The sequence below is a fragment of the Centroberyx affinis genome, unplaced genomic scaffold, assembly GCF_046629955.1.
Source record: "Centroberyx affinis isolate AG114_WGS23_722 - 3 ecotype Tasmania unplaced genomic scaffold, CSIRO-AGI_Caff_v1 ptg005914l_1, whole genome shotgun sequence".
Taxonomy (NCBI): domain Eukaryota; kingdom Metazoa; phylum Chordata; class Actinopteri; order Beryciformes; family Berycidae; genus Centroberyx; species Centroberyx affinis.
In genome coordinates this window covers 30,060-50,000 of record NW_027283006.1, presented here as the reverse complement: position 1 = coordinate 50,000, position 19,941 = coordinate 30,060, and the positions used below count along the sequence as shown (strand labels likewise).

General features: G+C 44.0%; 1 protein-coding gene across 1 annotated transcript in view; it reads right to left on the bottom strand.

Moving 5' to 3' along the window:
- ints3 (integrator complex subunit 3) overlaps window positions 1-8,900 on the bottom strand; it is a gene marked incomplete at its 3' end in the record, with an annotated part of 11,033 nt that extends 2,133 nt beyond the window's left edge. The window contains exons 1-10 of the mRNA XM_071547437.1: window positions 8,683-8,900; window positions 7,719-7,802; window positions 6,837-6,920; window positions 6,547-6,660; window positions 5,798-5,882; window positions 5,562-5,628; window positions 4,257-4,398; window positions 3,514-3,643; window positions 1,421-1,518; window positions 1-114 (exon numbers count right to left, since the gene is read on the bottom strand). The exon at window positions 1-114 is cut by the window's left edge and continues 78 nt beyond it. Coding sequence (XP_071403538.1) covers window positions 1-114; window positions 1,421-1,518; window positions 3,514-3,643; window positions 4,257-4,398; window positions 5,562-5,628; window positions 5,798-5,882; window positions 6,547-6,660; window positions 6,837-6,920; window positions 7,719-7,802; window positions 8,683-8,766 — 1,002 coding nt within the window. The remainder of the gene's footprint in view (window positions 115-1,420; window positions 1,519-3,513; window positions 3,644-4,256; window positions 4,399-5,561; window positions 5,629-5,797; window positions 5,883-6,546; window positions 6,661-6,836; window positions 6,921-7,718; window positions 7,803-8,682) is intronic.
- Window positions 8,901-19,941: the final 11,041 nt, after the last annotated feature.

The following is a 19,941-nucleotide window of genomic DNA, read 5'->3' as shown; positions in this document are numbered from 1 at the left end:
GACCACGCCGCAGATGTAGCGAATCAGATCGCAGCGCAGCGACTGGCTCTCCGCCGTCGACAGGTACTGTCTCTGAAACCAGTCCTGATACCGCTTCTGCTGCCCGAACCGGACCTGCAGAGACCAGGAGAGACCGCGTCAGGAGAGACCGCGTCAGGAGAGACCGCATCAGGAGAGAAAGCATCAGAGACCAGCAGAGTCTGAGACCAGGAGAGACCGCATCAGGAGAGACCGCATCAGAGACCAGCAGAGTCTGAGACCAGGAGAGACCGCATCAGAGACCAGCAGAGTCTGAGACCAGGAGAGACCGCATCAGAGACTAGGAGAGTCAGAGACCAGGAGAGACCGCATCAGAGACCAGCAGAGTCTGAGACCAGGAGAGACCACATCAGAGATCAGTAGAGTCAGAGACCAGTAGATTCTGCATCAGAAACCAGTAGAGTCAGAGAACAGTAGATTCTGCATCAGAAACCAGTAGAGTCTGGAACCAGTAGAGTCTGAGACCAGGACAGTCAGAGACCAGGAGAGACCACATCAGAGACCAGTAGAGTCAGAGACCAGGAGAGTCAGAGACCAGGAGAGTCAGAGACCAGGAGAGACCACATCAGAGACCAGTAGAGTCTGAAACCAGTAGAGTCTGAAACCAATAGAGTCTGAAACCAGTAGAGTCAGAGACCAGGAGAGACAGACATCAAAGACCAGTACAGTCTGAAACCGGTAGAGTCTGGAACCAGTAGAGTCTGCATCAGAAGCCAGTAGTTAATTTTTGCTTTTTCCAAAAGTGCCAGTGACAAATTTTCTAGGCTTTTATTTTGAAGGCAGAACGTCTTTCAAAATAATTGTGATTATGAAAGTATCAGGAAGCTTCTTCTGCCCACTTTTGGATTCCTGTTACACCTCTGATCAGCCAATCAGAGCCCAGGCTGCTGCTGCATGAAGAGCAGAGCGATCTGATTGGCTGTTCAGTGACAGAGGATGGAGTCTGGACTGTGAGACTCAATATGAGACTGAAGATAAAACCTGAATTTACCTGTGTGTGTGTGTGTGTGTGTGTCTCAGTGTGTGTGCACGTGTGTGTGAGTGTGTGACTGTGTGTGTGTGTGTCTGTCTCTCTGTCCCGTGTGTGTGTGTGTTTCTGTGTGTGTGTGTGTCTGTATGTGTCTCTGTGTGTGTGTGTGTGTGTGTGTGTGTGTCTGTCTCTGTGTGTGTGTGTGTGTGTGTGTGTGACTGTGTGACTGTGTCTGTGTGTCTGTCTCTGTGTGTGTGTGTGCGCGCGTGTGTGACTGTGTGACTGTGTCTGTGTGTCTGTCTCTGTGTGTGTGTGTGTGTCTGTCTCTGTGTGTGTGTGTGTGTGTGTGTGTGTGTGTCTGTCTCTGTGTGTGTGTGTGTGTGTGTGTGTGTGTGTGTGTGTGTGTGTTACCCTGGAGGTCATGAACAGCAGCTTGGTCTCCATGTCCGGTGTGAGGCGACAGGCCAGGAACTTTCTGGAAGTGCGAGCCGTCAGCAGCTGGAGCAGACCTGACACACACACACACACACACACACACACACACACACACACACACACACAGAAATGGCAAACTGAGACCGGGAAAAAAAACTCCTGCTCAAAACTTTCACTTTCAGCTTCCTAGCAAATAAATCATCAAAAACTAAAACTAAGCAAATTTCCTTTGTATTTCTATTGTATTTCTATTTTACTTTACAACAACTTTCAATTCAGCTGAGGAACTGGAAAAACCCTCCAGGAAACAGAACTGAAATTGAATTGGAATTTCACAAAGTTGAATTTAACTCATTTCCCCCCTTTCCACTGAAGGCCAAAAGCACAGGAACTTTGGCCCAGGAACTCCAGCACCGGGCTAAAGTGTTTCCACTGAGCAACCTGGTCCCTCCCTGCGTAACCATGACAACTAACTTACACAACTGCTTGTCATCAAACATGGCAGACAACACTGTACAGTCTGATCGTTAACATTAGTCTGAATTACTTTGAGGGAAGTTTTAAAGAAGAAGCAGGTTGCAGGATGAGGCTAACATCACTCACATGAAACACACAGAGTCATGGCTCTTGCCTGCTGAAGGCGTTAAAGTACAAAAATATAAACTGCCTTGCCTGTGTCAGCAAAGGCATTTTTCCCTTTAACATCAGTCCTTTACTGCTGTGTGTCAAACTTGGAAAGTGAGTGATAGTAATTTTCTAGACAGTTAAATAAGGCCAATGTTGGTTTTAATACACAGTGTCAGGCTAAAAAGTCGTTTCCAACTCGTAACACACTTATTTTTCTATGTGTAGCTGAAAGTAATGCATATTTAAGAATTAACATACCTCGTTTCTAACAGGCAGATGCTCATTAATGTAGGAACGGCTGCACGTTACTAAGCAACACCCCCTATATATAAAAATATAGGATGTGATGATGTATAAGCACCAGGGCTAACAGCTCTGGCCCTGAGGATCTGGAAGGGCCAAGTAGTGGGGCTTGAGGGTTTAGGGTTTAGGGTTTAGGGTTTAGGGTTTAGGGTTTAGGGTTTAGACTAGGCCGGCCCGGTGGACAGGGGTCAGGAAGTCTGGAACTAAGTTCAAGCAGCAGGTTTGGCCCTCAGTGAAATTCACTGTTAGAAGTGAAAGTTCATGGAATTTAATGTTCAGTTCTCCACATTCTGTTTCCTTACAGCTGGGTGACCACAGGATTTGAATGGAGAGAACCGTCTTTCCCATTCAAATGTCGTGGGGGGGGGGGGCATGAGGGGGGAGGGGGGGGGGATCTGCTCAGGGGTTCTTGGAGGATTGGGTTTACTCGCTCTACATTACTGCTGGTAAGTCGTCACATTTTATGAATTTAACCGGTGTGACTCACTCTATGGCCTTAAACACAGAGAGGCAGCGTTCAGTTTCTATGCTCCACAGATCTGGAATAAACTCCCAATCCAGGCTGAACACTTTTCTGTTTGCCGCTGCCTTTTGTTAAATCAAATAATTATTCATTTCTTACACTGCACTGCAACTTTTATTCTTGTATTTTATAATCTTCTTATTCTCATTTGAACTGTTTCTGTTATTTGTTGTGTTTGTTGTGTTCTTTTATCTTTCTATTTTACTTTATTTGATTATTTTAATGCAATGTATGAATTTTATCTTTTTCACTTTGTCTCGATGCTTTTAATGTTTTATGTAAAGCACTTTGAATTGCCTTGTTGCTGAAATGTGCTATATAAATAAACTTGCCTTGCCTTGCCTTATGGACAAACTTCCGTTGTCACCATAGCAACTAACCACAGACGCCATGTTTTGGTTTAGCAGCCAAAACACCACAGAACAGTGGAAACAGCTTCTGTCCATTCAGACTCTGTGTGGGTCACATTCACATTCCAACTCCAACCTTTTACCATGAATTCTCTCTGAATGTTCAGGAACTGACCAAACCCTGACCAGACCACACCAGACCAGACCAGACCAGACCAGACCCACACACACACACACACACACACACACACACACACACACAGTACCAGTGAACTGTGGGCTCAGGGCCTGGGGGTTGTGCAGCAGGTCTTTCCACAGCAGCTCCATCTCCGGGATCCGAGCAACAATCTGCAGCAACCGAACCAGATCTCTACCAATGATGAAACACTCCATGAACTACAGAGAGAGAGAGAGAGAGAGAGAGAGAGAGAGGTGGGGGGGGGGAGAGACAGAGAGAGAGAGACATGGACAGAGAGAGAGACAGGGGAGAGAGAGAGAGAGACAGAGAGAGAGACAGAGAGAGATGGACATGGACAGAGAGAGACATGGACAGAGAGAGAGAGAGAGAGAGAGAGAGAGAGAGAGAGACATGGACAGAGAGAGAGAGAGAGACATGGACAGAGAGAGAGAGAGAGAGACATGGACAGAGAGAGAGACAGAGAGAGAGAGACATGGACAGAGAGAGAGACAGGGGAGAGAGAGAGAGAGTGACATGGACAGAGAGACATGGACAGAGAGAGAGAGAGAGACATGGACAGAGAGAGAGACGGGGAGAGAGAGAGAGAGACATGGACAGAGAGAGAGACGGGGAGAGAGAGAGAGAGACATGAGATGAAAGGAGATTCTTCCTTCCTTCCTTCCTTCCCTTCTCTCTCATTATATAGATACAGAAGTCTGCCTCTTTCTTTCTATCCTTCCTTCCTTCCCTCGCTCCCTTCCCTCCTTCCTTCCCTCGCTCCCTTCCCTCCTTCCTTCCCTCGCTCCCTTCCCTCCCTCCTTGCCTCCTCACCTTCTCCCTCAGCATGCTGATGCAGAAGTCGACCTCCTTCTGTCTGAGCGGCAGCAGGTTGGGCGTCCCGTGGTCCACGATCAGACGGAGGTACGTGTAGACCGACATCGCTATCAGCATCCCGCTCTTCAGCACCCACTCCCTGTGAGAGTGTGTGTGTGTGTGTGTGTGTGTGTGGAGTGTGTGTGTGTGTGTGTGTGTGTGTGTGTGTGGAGTGTGTGTGTGTGTGAGAGAGAGGACAGGGAGGAAATGAAACAGATTTTTATCCAGAAAGAAAGAAAACAAAGAAACAGGCAGCAAGACGATAAAGTCTGTAAAAGAAAAAACAGAAACAAGACACTGCAGCTTCCAGGACTTTCCATGACTCAGAGCTTCAGAGACCTAAATCTGTTCCTCCCTCCTGGTTTGTTCATTTTTGTATCTCTCAATACAAAAATGTTACAATCCATATGTATTGAATCCTGAATCGTCCCATCGCTGGTCTGTTCATGTTGTTTTTCACTCTGAAAACCAGCTGATGTGATGAGAGTGAGAAGCCAGATGAAAACACATCCAGCTGGATTTCTGGAAAGTGACACGTTTGGAAAATTCCCCGATGTTCCCAGACTCACCCTGATGTTCCCTGACTCTCCCTGATGTTCCCTAACTCTCCCTAACTCTCCCAGATGTTCTCTAACTCTCCCTAACTCTCCCAGATGTTCCCTAACTCTCCCCAATGTTCCCAGATGTTCCCTGACTCTCCCAGATGTTCCCTAACTCTCCCAGATGTTCCCAGATGTTCCCTGACTCTCCCAGATGTTCCCTAACTCTCCCCAATGTTCCCAGATGTTCCCTGACTCTCCCAGATGTTCCCAATGTTCCCAGATGTTCCCTGACTCTCCCAGATGTTCCCTGACTCTCCCTGATGTTCCCAGATGTTCCCTGACTCTCCCCGATGTTCCCAGATGTTCCCTGACTCTCCCCAATGTTCCCTGACTCTCCCAGATGTTCCCTAACTCTCCCTGATGTTCCCAGATGTTCCCTGACTCTCCCTGATGTTCCCAGATGTTCCCTGACTCTCCCAGATGTTCCCAGATGTTCCCTGACTCTCCCCAATGTTCCCAGATGTTCCCTGACTCTCCCAGATGTTCCCTAACTCTCCCAGATGTTCCCAGATGTTCCCTGACTCTCCCAGATGTTCCCAGATGTTCCCTGACTCTCCCAGATGTTCCCTAACTCTCCCCAATGTTCCCTGATGTTCCCCGACTCTCCGGCCTGGAAAAGCCTCTCAAAGCTCCAGCAGAACAGTTTGGTTGCTGAACGTACTTCTGCTCCACCAGGATGTCCAGGACGCTCTCCGCCAGCCACAGGTTCTTATTGGAGATGTCTCCGCCTGCACACACACACACACACACACACACACACACACACACACACACAATAACAACACAATGACAACAGTAATATAAAATGAATTCCCAGCTCTGACAGTTCCAGATTGTTGTTCTCCAGCGTGTGTGTGTGTGTGTGTGTGTGTGTGTGTGTGTGTGTGTGTGTCTGACCTGCGATCTGTTTCATCAGTGTCATGACGACGCCGTCAGCTCCCATCACTCCGCTCTTCACCAGCTCTCTGACCAGCCAGACCAGCTGCACACAGGGACAGGAAGTTCAGTACTGCGTTGGTTTAGTTCAGGTAAATATGGGGGGGGGGGGGGGGGGGGGACTGCACTGATGGTTTTGCATTAGTCAGAGAGAGAGAGAGAGGGAACTAAACCAGACCAAGTAAAAACTAATTAGATGAATGAAGTAACTGCTGCATAAATAATGTCAAACTGTTTATTATCCGTTCTTAGATGAGTCACAATTTATTCCTGAGAGATTCTACACTGACGCCTCGAGAACCTCTAGAACCAGATTTTAAATGACTGACTGCTGCTTTCGTGGTTCAGACTCGGGCTGCAACGCATCACAAACCTCACGGTCCGGATCGTATCAGGTTTTGAGTCACGGATCGGATCATTTTTCGGATCAGCAAAAAAAAAAGGGTTTGGGTTAAATGCAGTTTAAAAGTAGGCAGGTTCACATGCGTTCAGTACTGTGTTCTGTGTGTTTACAGTAGAACAGTGTTCTGTGTTTACAGTAGAACAGTACTTTGTTCTGTGTGTTTACAGGAGAACAGTACTGTGTTCTGTGTGTTTTCAGCAGAACCGTACCTGGGTTCTGTGTGTTTACAGTAGAACTGTACCTGGGTTCTGTGTGTTTACAGTAGAACCGTACCTGGGTTCTGTGTGTGTTTGCAGTAGAACCGTACCTGGGTTCGGGGAACGTCCTGCAGCTTGAGGAACTTCTCCATGAGGATCTGGTTGATCTTCACCAGAATCACGTTCATCCCGTCTCTGTTGACCAGAGTCAGGTCTCTGTAACACTGAGCACACACACACACACACAAACACACACACACACAGTTTACTACATAGTTACATACTTTATATATTGGTTTGATAATAGTTGGATATCATTTTCCTCAGTCAGTGACCGGACGATATATAAAAGTCAATAAATCACAATAGAAAAACAGAACAATATTTATAAGCCTCTCACCCTCTGGGCCTGAGTCGGCTCTGTGAGAACCAGACTGAACAGACCCAAACACACTTCCTCATGCTGCTGCTGGCCTTTACACACCTGGAGGAGGGGGGGGGGGGGGGGGGGGGGGCAGAGAGACGGGTTAGAGGAAAACCAAAGTCTACACACATCTGGCATCAACAATTATTTTTTTACTCAAGAACTGATATTCAAAAACAAACACAAGAAGAAGTAGTAGCAGTAGTATTAGTAGCAGAAGTGGTAGTAGTAGTAGTATATTGTCAGTGAGTGTGTATGTGTTTCTTACATTACCCTGTAGTAGTATTAGTAGCAGTAGTAGTATTAGTTGTAGTACTATCAGTAGTATTATCAGTGTGTGTGTGCTTCTTACATTAACCTGTGGTAGTATTAGTAGCAGCAATAGTAGTATTAGTAGCAGTAGTATTAGTTGTAGTATTATCAGTGTGTGTGTGTGTTTCTTACATTAACCTGTAGTAGTATTAGTAGCAGTAGTTGTAGTATTAGTTGTAGTGTTATCAGTAGTATTATCAGTGTGTGTGTGTTTCTTACATTAACCTGTGGTAGTATTAGTAGCAGCAATAGTAGTATTAGTAGCAGTAGTATTAGTTGTAGTATTATCAGTGTGTGTGTGTGTTTCTTACATTAACCTGTAGTAGTATTAGTAGCAGTAGTTGTAGTATTAGTAGCAGTAATAGTAGTATTAGTTGTAGTATTATCAGTAGTATTATCAGTGTGTGTGTGTTTCTTACATTAACCTGTAGTAGTATTAGTAGCGGCAGTAGTAGTATTAGTAGCAGTAGTTATTAGTTGTAGTATTAGTTGTAGTATTAGTTGTAGTATTAGTTGTAGTATTTTCAGAGTGTGTGTGTTTCTTACATTAGCAGTCAGAGCGTCGTTCGCCTCCCGTTCTGAAAGCCCATTGGTCAACGACTGGACGATTCCAACACACCTCTCCAATCTCTGCACAGCACAAACACTGGGTCATTAGCAACACACACACACATTTTAACACTTTATTTATGTCCACACAGAAGAAAACGTACAAGGACACAAATATTGAAGGTGCAATATTTGTGTCCTTGTACGTTTTCTTCTTCCACACACACATACACACACACACACACACACACACACACACACCTCCAACCACTAGAGGACAACAGACAAACTGTTGCATTACAGACACACACTTACACTTTATAGACTAACATTCAGCTGACTGACCAAACACACACCCCTGTATGACACAGATGCAGCATGGCATGCAGCTTCCACACACACACACACACACACACACACACACACACACACACACACACACACCCCATCAGCAGCAGTCAGTGGGACAGCAACACAGCGAGACAACAACAACAACAACTATGAGTCAGAAGTTGGAAGACAGTGTCAACGACCGCATCTCATGCTCTTTTTGACATGCGAAAGACAAACAACGCGCATGCGCATCACTTTGTGTCTCATCCATATGTTTACGTATGATTAGCATGCTAGGCTAACTAGTTACTAGCTCTGCGACTTTTCCTCAACTATCAGCTCTGCAAAAGCACCGAGCCGCTGTGCAGCCCGGCCGACCGGCTGCAGCTGGACCGACTGTTCTGTCAGATAACGGCAGGCTGGCTAAGCTAACGGCGCTAGCCACCTGCTAGCTAGCCTAGCTAGCAACATGCAGGTTCACAAAAATGGTTCCGTGTCTCTTTGTATCCGTTGGTTTTTGTTATGATTAGAAAGCTGTTCTTTAATCAGCCGGGGGCGCGTGAGTTACCGTTAGCTCGGCTTATTTAATGTTGTCCGTGTATCCGTGCAGCTAGCCCGGCGACCCTACCTCCTCCAGCTCGTCTTTAGCATCCAGCTGGGTGGACACCAGCAGCCGGCCCTGCGGCTTCGCCTTCGCCGGTGAAGGCTCCATCTCCTCCCGCCTCGCCTCGCCGGGCCCCGCGGAGCTGAGAGGGCCGGGTCTGTGGGGGTTCAGGGGGGGTTTATAAAAGCCTCTCTCGGTGTACCGGAGCGCCTCGAACACTTGTCCGTGTTGGAGACTCTCTCTGTCCGGGTTTCGGCGGAGACTGTGTGTTTTTAAACTTATTTCTCGGCTGCCTCTCGCGCTCAGTCCGCTCTCTGACTGTCCGACACCGACTGACGGCTTCCGGAGGGACGGCGGCCTGGCGGAAGAACTCTTTCACTCTGGGCGGAGGGGGGCGGGGCCTGGCGGGGACTTCTGACCAATCAGTTTACTTAGACGTTCGAGTGAAGTGCGCGTGAACCAATGACAGGAGAGAAAATCTGGACCACGATGTGGCCAATCCCCAGCCGTGTTGCTCTGAGGAGCACATGCAGGGAAACGCGTTTTACTCCCAAACTCCACTGTTCATAAATAAATAATCTGAACAAAGTAAAGTGAAGATTCTTTTAGAGTACTTTAGAGTAAAAAAACAGCTTTCTTTCCCTTTCTTTCACACTCATTCCATATGGGAAAGAAGAACTATAGAAATGCTGTAATAAACTTTAGAAGGATACTATACAAATATAAAATATACCACAGTAAACAGTGCAGTGATATCAAAGGAGGCAAACTGCCATAAAGTGTACAGTAAGATCACTATAAACACTATAAACAGAAACTATTTTTCATTTCATTTTTCAGGGACTGCAGTCTTGGTTGTGCTACTGACCTATCTTAGCACAACCACCTGACCTATCTATTTTGGTGACATATAATATTCATGTAATTAGTTATTATAACATTCCTAAGCAATTACTCAATACTTACTATAAAAAGTCAACAACGCTCATAATCCATTTTGGCATAGTGTGGATATTCATTAATCACAATATTATTATGAGAAGTAGGTCTATTAGTAGTACCAGCAGTATTAGTAGTATGAAGCAGGTATAGGTGTTTGCTTCACTTTCATCTAATGTCACACTCAGTTGGGTTTAGTCTCATTTCTACTTGAGATAACACTTGTAGAAGTATAGTTTTTTTTTCTTTTTCACCTTATAAGCAGGTAGGTGTGTTTGTTTTAGGAAGTTTATTGCACAGAGTTGACCTGGGTGGGTGGAGCTGCATCAAGCCAGAGGAACACCAAACCTGTTTGTCATTTTTAAGGTTAAATGTGTGGAGAGGAGAAAGACATGATTCCACTGAGTCAGGCTGGAACTGAACCCAAGACCTTCATGTTCATGTTCCTTCATGTTCTTCATGAGTCACCAGGACCGACAGGCATGACTTGTTCTAGAAAGACTAATTAACCAGAGGGTTAATACCCAAACACTCAGTGGAATGATTACATTAAATATGAAGTGGAACTGAACATATGGCTTCTTGCAGTATTTGCATTTGAATGTCCTACAGCTTGCTCCTTAATAAGTTCTTGACTTTCCCTTTTAGTGTTTGTGGAGCAGCCTCCCTCTGTGCTCACAGATAGTTTAGAGGTAAGACACTCCACTCTGGAGTCACATGTGGCTTGGAGGCCATAGTGTAGAGGTAAGACTCTTGATTTTGGTATGTGGTCTGGAGACCTGGGATCAAATCCCACCCAGCAGCAGCAAGGTGAGCGACAAATAAAAAACCATCAACATGGCAATACTTAAAAACTCAAGTGAACAATGAATAACAAACTAAACAGAACCGAAAATGGCTTCAAACCCAAATGACATGTCAAATCAGACTAGACTAAACAAGGTGAATAAATAACAAAACCAACACTCCAACAACCATAACACCATGCAGGTAGCTGGTGGTTCAAAAACAGAAGTCGGTACAACACAAAAACACGTCTGTCTAAAGTTTTACTTTAAAACTTCTGACTGGATGCCTGTTGTTTTCCTTCTTGTTTCCTCATCAGGATTCTTGTCTCAACAGGATCATCAGTGAAAATAAAGTGACACAATCTGAATCTGAAAGTTCCTGTTTAATGTAATAGAAATCTGATCTATTCTACAAAGTACTGCAATCTGAGTGGTTTGAAATACAAAAATACTGCTTCCACCAGCTTCTACTATTACTACTGTTACTGCTAATGTGACTTATTTGACAACTCAACAAACAAAAAAAATGCAATCAGGGCGAAAACCAAAGAGAGAACTCCTAATTATGAGCGTCATTTTTTGCCAACTCATTTATTTATTCATTTTTTAACTTTCAAACGTATTTATTTTCCTGAGCCCCTGTTCATTTCTGACCCTGCTGTTTATGTTTCACACACACATCATTACATACATATCTTGACAGATCCTTACAGTGTCGGGCAGGACTTACTAATGCAGAAGAAGAAAAGAAAAACCAGCTCAGTGGGATAAACGGCTGGATCTGATGCAGCAGGTTGTTGGTTCAAACCTCAAGTCCTTTAATGTTCAATCATCTTAACATGCTGATGAATTTAAGATCCGAGCAGGTTGGTTGTTGCTCTGAGACGCTGTGATTCACCATCAGTAGTTTGAACACTTCTATATAAACTGAACCTATAAATAAACTGATGAATGAAGAGTCAGAGCTTCTTGTCTGCAGCTCAGTGAGATCAGCAGCTGCTTGTCCTTCATAAAGACGCTGGTTTGAGTCCCGGCTCTCTCAGTCTGAAGTGATTCATGTTGTTGTTGTCAGCAGTGTGAAGACTTGGAGAAACAAGATGATGAACAGAAACAAACCGAACCTCAGAAACAGCTCAGCAGGATCAGCAGCTGGTTTCTCTGTCAGTCTGGATGTTGGTTCAGTCCCTGATGGAGGAGAGATGTTGCTGCTGAACTCAGTCTGTAAAGTCATAACATGACTGGTAAAGACTGCAGCTGCTACAGACAGTTACATAGATATATAGAAGACTTAGGTACAGACACCACATGTAATTCACTGGAGAGACACTATATGTAAATCAACAATGTGTAAACAAACATACAGAACTATAAACTTAGGGTCAACATTGGTACTGTCTTTCCCCTTATGAGGAGGCGGTGGCTGAGCCAAACATGTCCAATACTTTTTTAAAACTTTGACATGTTGGTAAAACATCTCTTTCCAACCTCCTCACCCTGCAGATGGAAAGGTTTCCTGGTGTTCCAGCTCCTGGTGACGGAGCGGGGATTGAACCAGCGACGCCTCGTCCTCTCATGTCTCCAGGTGTCGACACCTCTCACTGAGCAAAAGACCTGATTTCAACGTCTCCTCTATGCTTTAGCTCTCATATAGCCCAGGATGATTACGGCTATGTATAGACCTATTTTAGACCAAGCAGTAAATACATTATTACAATGAATAAACATCTGTAAATACCAAAAATATGCACCAGAGAAGTCCTGTAGACTAGCCTACAAGATAATTATCTGAGCACAAGAAGTAATTTCCACATTGCGTCTATGCGTAGCTCTCATATAGTCCAGGATAATATTGTCTATGTATAGACATCTAATAAACTTTCACTTTTCAACCCCATTTAAACTTAATTTAGCCTAGACGGCTATGGGCCATTTAGACGTGTTTTAAACGTCTAATCAACGTAAAATTGCTCAGTGGGCTCTCACTCCACCAGGTCCCTTCACACTCTCAGCTCTTCTCTTTCCTCTGGATGTCGGCTTTCAAAACCCAGTGAGTGAGTCAGGCTGGAACTCACCTGAACACTTAAGAGACGCTGTGCAGCTCTTTGAGCCACCGGGTCGCATCGGCCGAGAGGCTTTTCTCTCAGAGCTTTTCTCTCAGAGCTTTTCGGTCTTTACTCGGCATGTTGGCTTTCAGGCTCGAACCCACAAACTCCAAACGGTCATGTAGTCCTCCAGCAGTTTGAGCCACTGGGTCAGACTGGTTCCTAGTGATGTTTCTTGGAGATTTTCAGTCTTTTCTCAGGATGTTGGCTTTCAAAAAATAATATCTTACTGAGGCTTGAAGCCACAACCTCTGAACTGACAAACAGCCGTCCAGCACTTTGATTTTTGTTAGAAGTGACATGAATTTCTGTTGAGGAAACTTTTAATTTGATTTGATCTGACTTGTAGTTTATTGTACAGAGTGGATCTGGGTGGGTGGAGCTGCACCAAGCCAGACAGAGAGAGCAAGAGGAACACCCAACCTGGGTGACTTGCTCTTGTAGAAAGATTAATTAACCAGAGGGTTAACACCCAAACACTCAGTGGAATGATTACTTTAAATATGATGTGAATCTGTACATATGGCTTCTTTCAGTATTTGCATTTGAATTTCCTACAGCTTGCTCCTTAATAAGTTCTTCTTGACTTTCTTTGGTACTTAGGTCTGGATCATTGGTAAGGCTTCAGACAAGGTGAGTGACGACTGAAGGACCAACAACACTCAAATGAACCATGAAAAAACCCATAAAAAAACAAACTAAACCCAGAGGTGGAAAGTAACTAAGTACATTTACTTGAATACTGTGCTTTAGTACAATTTTGAGGTACTTGTACTTTACTTGAGTATTACCAATGAGTATTATGTACTGTATTGTGTATTGTACTTTTTACCTTTTGATAACTTAAGCTACTAGTTACTTTGCAGATTCAGATCATTAATACAAATTATAATCAACAAATTGTGATGTATTATTATAGATTACTGTAAGCTACCCAGCAGTATATAAAGTAGTGGAAATCAGCCCCACCTTTTCCAGCTGCAACATTAAAGTGATGCTTACACATTAATGCATCAATAATTATAATTCAATAATATAATATATACTGTATTATTCTGAAATGGGCCATTCTGCATAATGAGTACTTTTACTTTTGTTGCTTTAAGTACATTTTGATGCTAATACTTTTGTACTTTTACTGAAGTAACATTTTGAATGCAGGACTTTTACTTGTAACAGAGTATTTTTATACTGTGGTATTTCTACTTTTACTTCAGTAAAAGATCTGAGTACTTCTTCCACCACTGACTAAACCCAACAAAAAATGCCTTCAAACCACAATGACACGTCAAAACAAAAAACTAAAGCTGCAACCATAACAACAGCATGCAGGTACCTGGTGGCTCAAAAACGAAAGTGGAAACAAACCCAAAAAAAACATGTCAGAAACTTGTCTGAAGTTCTGACTGGAAGGTTTTTTTTTTCTTCTTGTTTCCTCCATCATCCAGACCCTGACCCTGACCTACGTTCTGACTTTCTGTGTAAGAATTGATATATTAAGTTTTCATTTGAACTTGCTAAATATGGAAATGTATTCTCCCACCTGTTTATCCAAATATTTTGAAAACCCAATAAAAATATTACTGAAAAAGAAAAGGAAGTTGATGTGAGGTTTCAGACAGTGAGAGTCGACTCTTCCTGTTTCTCTGCTGATTTTATAATAAAAATCCAGAAAACAGAAATCAAACACAGGATATTACCCCCCCCCCCCAACAAAACACATCAACAGCCTCATTTCAAACAGGGAAAGACAATAACAACATGTAATTCTACAAAATAATACATAAAAATAATAATACATAAAATACATTCATGTCAAATACAGACGAGGCCACCAACACAACAGAGCATCTAGTTTTCCCAGACTGCCTCGCTCTGCCTGGAGAGCTGCTGGTTCAAACCCCCCCCACCCTGCACCCCGTCCTGCACCCCGTCCTGCACCCCGTCCTGCACCCCCCCTCCCCCCCCCACCCTGCACCCCGTCCTGCACCCCGTCCTGCTGAGCGGCCCCGGAGCACCAAGGCTGAGGTCGCCTTAAAGGATCAGGCTGGTGTTTTTAATGCATTTCTTACCGTCAACAAATCCTATGAAAATAACAAAATCAGAAATGAATTTGTTTTGCTAACAAGTCTGGTCCATGCATCCGGGTCCCAGTAAAGCCTCATGTCCCAGCAGCCATAGAACTCCATTGTATTAAAAATCGATTAAAAACCCGTCACAGAGCCATGCTGCTGCTCTGCAGCATATTTCATCATCACCATGCACCGGGCCGGACCACTTTTTCCTCAAACAACTTAATAAGCCGGCTGTAAACACTTTGCCATCTCAGGAAAGTAGTTCCGTAGCACAGAAAATAGTCCCCCGGCGTAATGAAGAATTTGTTCCCGTTTGAATTTGATTTGGTAAAAACTACAACAGCCTGACTTTTCATGGTAACAGTTAGAGATTTTTAGAATGTAAACTATGTCTTTGTGAGCTGAATTTAAAGGTTTTTATCTTACAGTTGGAACCAGTGACTTCTGGGTTGAAGCTAAAAACAGAACGTGGGAAGTCAGAAAGTAACGAGAGGAGAGCAAACACATTGTTGATTCTGTTATTTTCATAGGATTTGTTGACAATAAGAAATGCATTAAAAAGCACCAGCCGAATCCTTTAAACTCTCTTCACAGCCGTTCGCTGTGCATTATTTAAATGAAAGCAGAGGCTGTGATGATAACAAATACTGTCAGACAAGGAAATATAGATATATTATAATATTATAACTTTCATTAGCAGTGTAAAGACACTGCTGTGATGATACAGGCTGGTTTGCTTTCCTTTAAAGAGGTACCTTTAAAGGAAAATTAAATTAAATCAAAGTTTAAACACTTAGATTGAGGAGTTTCTGCTGAGTATCTACTGTAATAAAACCATTATAGTATGTTGGTTGATTATTGATTTCATATGTTGTTTATTGGTTGTTTTGCTTGCCTGTTTGAAAATAAACATATATACAACGTGTGGGATCACAGTGCAGCAGGAGGAGGAATTACAATCTGAAATCACACTGAACAACTTTAATGTGATGGAAGTTCATTCAATAAGAAACTCTGCTGCAGGCCAACGACTCTCCATAAAGATCCTGTTTACATGACAATTCAATTATCTGGAGAGAATTATGTAAATCTAAAACTTGTTTCCGGTCCATCTGTGTCACATTTAACCCAAACAGATAAAGCCATGCTGTTCATCGCAGCCACATTGAGTTTAAAATGGCAGCTCTTCAGATGCTGCTTTGGGAAACCAGCTGGAGCAGAAGATTCATAATTTTATGAATCTTCTGCTCCAACAGGTTTGGGAGTATTGGTCCGGTCTGTTCACCGTAACCAATCGATTGGTGGAAAACACACACCTGTCCTGTCCTGCAGATGCCTGAAGGGTTTTAACCTGAAGGCAAAACCTTCATCCAGCCTGCAGCTGCTGTGGATGACAGGAATCATCTGAGTCATTCCTATGTTCCCAAGGTCCTATGTTCCCAGGGTCCTATGTTCCCAAGGTCCTATGTTCCCAGGGTCCTATGTTCCCAGGGTCCTATGTTCCCAAGGTCCTATGTTCCCAGGGTCCTATGTTCCCGAGGTCCTATGTTCGCAAGGTCCTATGTTCCCCAGCTCTACATAGCACATAATGGGAACCTGAAAAAGATGTTCCCCAGCTCTGTATTCCCTTAATATGGTTAGTTAGGGTTTAGGGTTTAGGGTTTAGGGTTTAGGGTTAGGTTGGTTGTGTGTAGATGTTTACCCAGAGCTCTGACCACAACTGATTCAAAGAACAGAAGGGCTTTTTATCAGAGCTATCCAGGTTAGGCACAGGCCATCCACTGTAAATACATTACACCTCGCTCCTTTTGTCTTTGAAGTAGGAAGTAGATGGAATACCCTGGGCTGGGTGTTCACTCATATGGGTTAAACATGGGACCCTGGGAACATAGGACCCTGGGAACATAGGACCGTGGGAACATAGGACCGTGGGAACATAGGACCCTGGGAACATAGGACCGTGGGAACATAGGACCGTGGGAACATAGGACCTTGGGAACATAAGACCCTGGGAACATAGGATCTTGGGAACATAGGACCGTGGGAACATAGGACCTTGGGAACATAGGACCCTGGGAACATAGGGCCTTGGGAACATAGGACCCTGGGAACATAGGACCCTGGGAACATAGGACCATGGGAACATAGGACCCTGGGAACATAGGACCGTGGGAACATAGGACCGTGGGAACATAGGACCGTGGGAACATAGGACCCTGGGAACATAGGACCGTGGGAACATAGGACCGTGGGAACATAGGACCTTGGGAACATAAGACCCTGGGAACATAGGATCTTGGGAACATAGGACCGTGGGAACATAGGACCTTGGGAACATAGGACCCTGGGAACATAGGGCCTTGGGAACATAGGACCCTGGGAACATAGGACCCTGGGAACATAGGACCATGGGAACATAGGACCCTGGGAACATAGGACCTTGGGAACATAGGACCCTGGGAACATAGGACCATGGGCACATAGGACCCTGGGAACATAGGACCGTGGGAACATAGGACCCTGGGAGAGCACATATGTAGAACTGGGGAACATAGGACCCTGGGAACATAGGACCCTTTGTCATGTTCCCATTATGTGCCATATAAATCTGGGGAACATAGGACCTTGGGAACATAGGACCGTGGGAACATAGGACCTTGGGAACATAGGACCTTGGGAACATAGGACCGTGGGAACATAGGACCTTGGGAACATAGATACGCTCCCGAATCATCATCAGCCCTTCATCGAGCTCAGTACAGACTGTCCTGACTGGTGTTATTGCCTTAATCACATTAAAATCATATTTTTTGATGTGCAGGTAACATGTGTCAACGGAACAGGCAAGCATAACTCACATAAAAGGGTTTTATATGATTTTGGAGGGAGTGTGTGTGTCTGAAGCCTCCGGTCTGCGGAGTCTGAGGCTCAAACAACATTTTTTAAACCAAATTTGCGCTGCGTGGCGAAACGAAACGAAACGAAACGAAACGAAACGAAACGAAACGAAACGAAACGACCACTTTGTCTGCAGAAAGCCGACGAGCCAGACCTGCATCCACCAGGCTGGAGGGTTCGGGAAACCTCTTCAGCAACCTCTGAACCCATCGTCTATCGGTCTGACGACGATTAGACTCTGGGGGTTTCCATGCAGACGGAAACCTGGTAAAGGTTTCCAGGTCTAAGAGAAGACCAAGAGGTCCGTCCACTGAAGGAGGAAATATAATAATTACTATTTTTTGGCATGAGTTTGAAAACCGAACAGCACTGGTTTGTACAGGAAGTGGATCTGGGAAAAGTCGTGGAGGAACATTTGGAAATCTGAAATATTTCCCTCTTGAAGCTACAATCCATGATCTGTACTCGCTCTCTCCTGGCTGAGCACCAGAATGTTAACGGTTTGTTTTTAGGAAAAGTTAATGTTGCTGGTTAGCTAGCTTGCTGACGGTAACTAGCATGGTAAGAGCTAGCTGCAGTCTGGCTACACTAGAGAGCTGTTGATGTCATTACCATGCAGGTTAGCATGCTAGCTAACCAGCGAGGTTAGCTTCTCCTAAAAACAAACTGTTTACATTCTGGGGCAGATGTTGTATTTGCTCTTCAGCTGTGGGAGAGTCAACATGAGCAGAAATCAAGTTCAAGTCATGGATTGTAGCTTTAAGTTTGGATCAGTTTTCCCACCAGTGAGCAAACTGACAGCAGAATTTAATTAGATTTAATATTTTACAGTCAAATCTGGACTAGAGCAGCTTTCAGTCAAAATGAGACACTTTACAGACTGGATCCCCTGGATCAGAGAATCTGAATAATGAGCTTCAGGTAAAGATTATTTTTGCTCAGACGGATGTTCAGTATTTTTAACTCTTCAGAGTCCAGACAGGACGATAAAAACAGCTGAGAGAGAGAAATGGATCAGAATGAAAGCTGACAGTTCCAGCCCACTTGGAAGCGGCCATGTTCCAGGAAGTCCGTCTTCTTCGGTGGTCGTCTTGCAGGAGTGATGTTGCTGTGTTTGTGTCATTATCTTTATTTGTCTGTCCTGTGGTTGGAGAGATATTTACAGTCAGGCAGAGAGACTGAAGCCTCGCTGCTCTCTCTCTGTAAGTCTCTCTGGATTAAACTGCGAGCTCGATCTGTCTGAAATGTAAAAGTCAGGATATTGAAGACTTGTTGGTCGACACATGATGCTGCGTTCACGCCACGCGCTTATTACGTTCCTGTGTGCCAGCAGAAAGACGAACCTGACAGTCCACATCACATCAGAGGATCCGGATCAGAACTTGTTAGCCTTAATGTGTTTTAACGCCACATCCAAGATGGAGGTCGTAAGGTCGGTTGTTGTGGTTCTCCTTCATGGTATCATCAGGTATTTTTCAAGCTGAACAGATATTATCTTCCTCTGAAAAATCTACAGAGGAGCAACGGACACCGACACCGGGGGATCGGCTGCAGTGTTGAAACACTTCCACAATTTGTGACGCGAAGTGGAAGAAATCGTAAGTCTACACAAAACTCCCACGTGTCCAACCTGTACAGGTTTATGACAGAGGTGGAAAAGTACGGAGATGTTTTACTTCAGTAAAAGTAGCAATACAACAATGTAAAGATCCTCCATTACAAGTAAAAGTCCTGCATTCAAAATCTTACTTAAGTAAAAGTACATAAGTATTGGCAGCAAAATGTACTTAGAGTATCAAAGTAAAACGTACTCATTATGCAAACTGTCCCCATTTAGAGAGTTATATTTTTCATAAATTATTGGAATATTAATACTGATTTATTGACATACATGTACATGTAAGCAGCATTTTAAAGTTGTCAACGTGAAGCTAATCTTAACAATTTAGCTTTACTTTTGGGTAGTCTAATCTATAACAATGCTATTTTATAGTTATTTTATAAAGATGATCAAATGTTTTAAATATAAAATATTGATCTGAAAAGTAACTAGTAACTATAGCTGTGAAATAAATGTAATGGAGTAAAAAGTACAATGGTGAATTGATAAGTGGCTCGAGTTCACCCGGCAACAGAGTGAGAGAGCGGGAGAGGGAGAGAAAACGCCTAATTCTACACCAGTGGTTCTCAACATGGGGTCCGGGGTCCGTGATGAAGTGTTAAACTTCATCATTATTTAATTCACAAGAAGTGAACACAATTAGAGAATGTAGAAGAATGGCTGTTCTGATCACAGCTTCTCTGTTATCTCTCTACCTGCAGTACAGACAGTCATGGAGTTCTGGATAAAATCATATCTGACAATAAAAAATATTCTCAGATTTGGGTCCAAGAGAAAAGATCTCATCAAATGGGGGTTCATGGCCCTAATGTGGACTAAATTAAGGGTCCTTCATGTGAAAAAGGTTGAGAATCTCCACA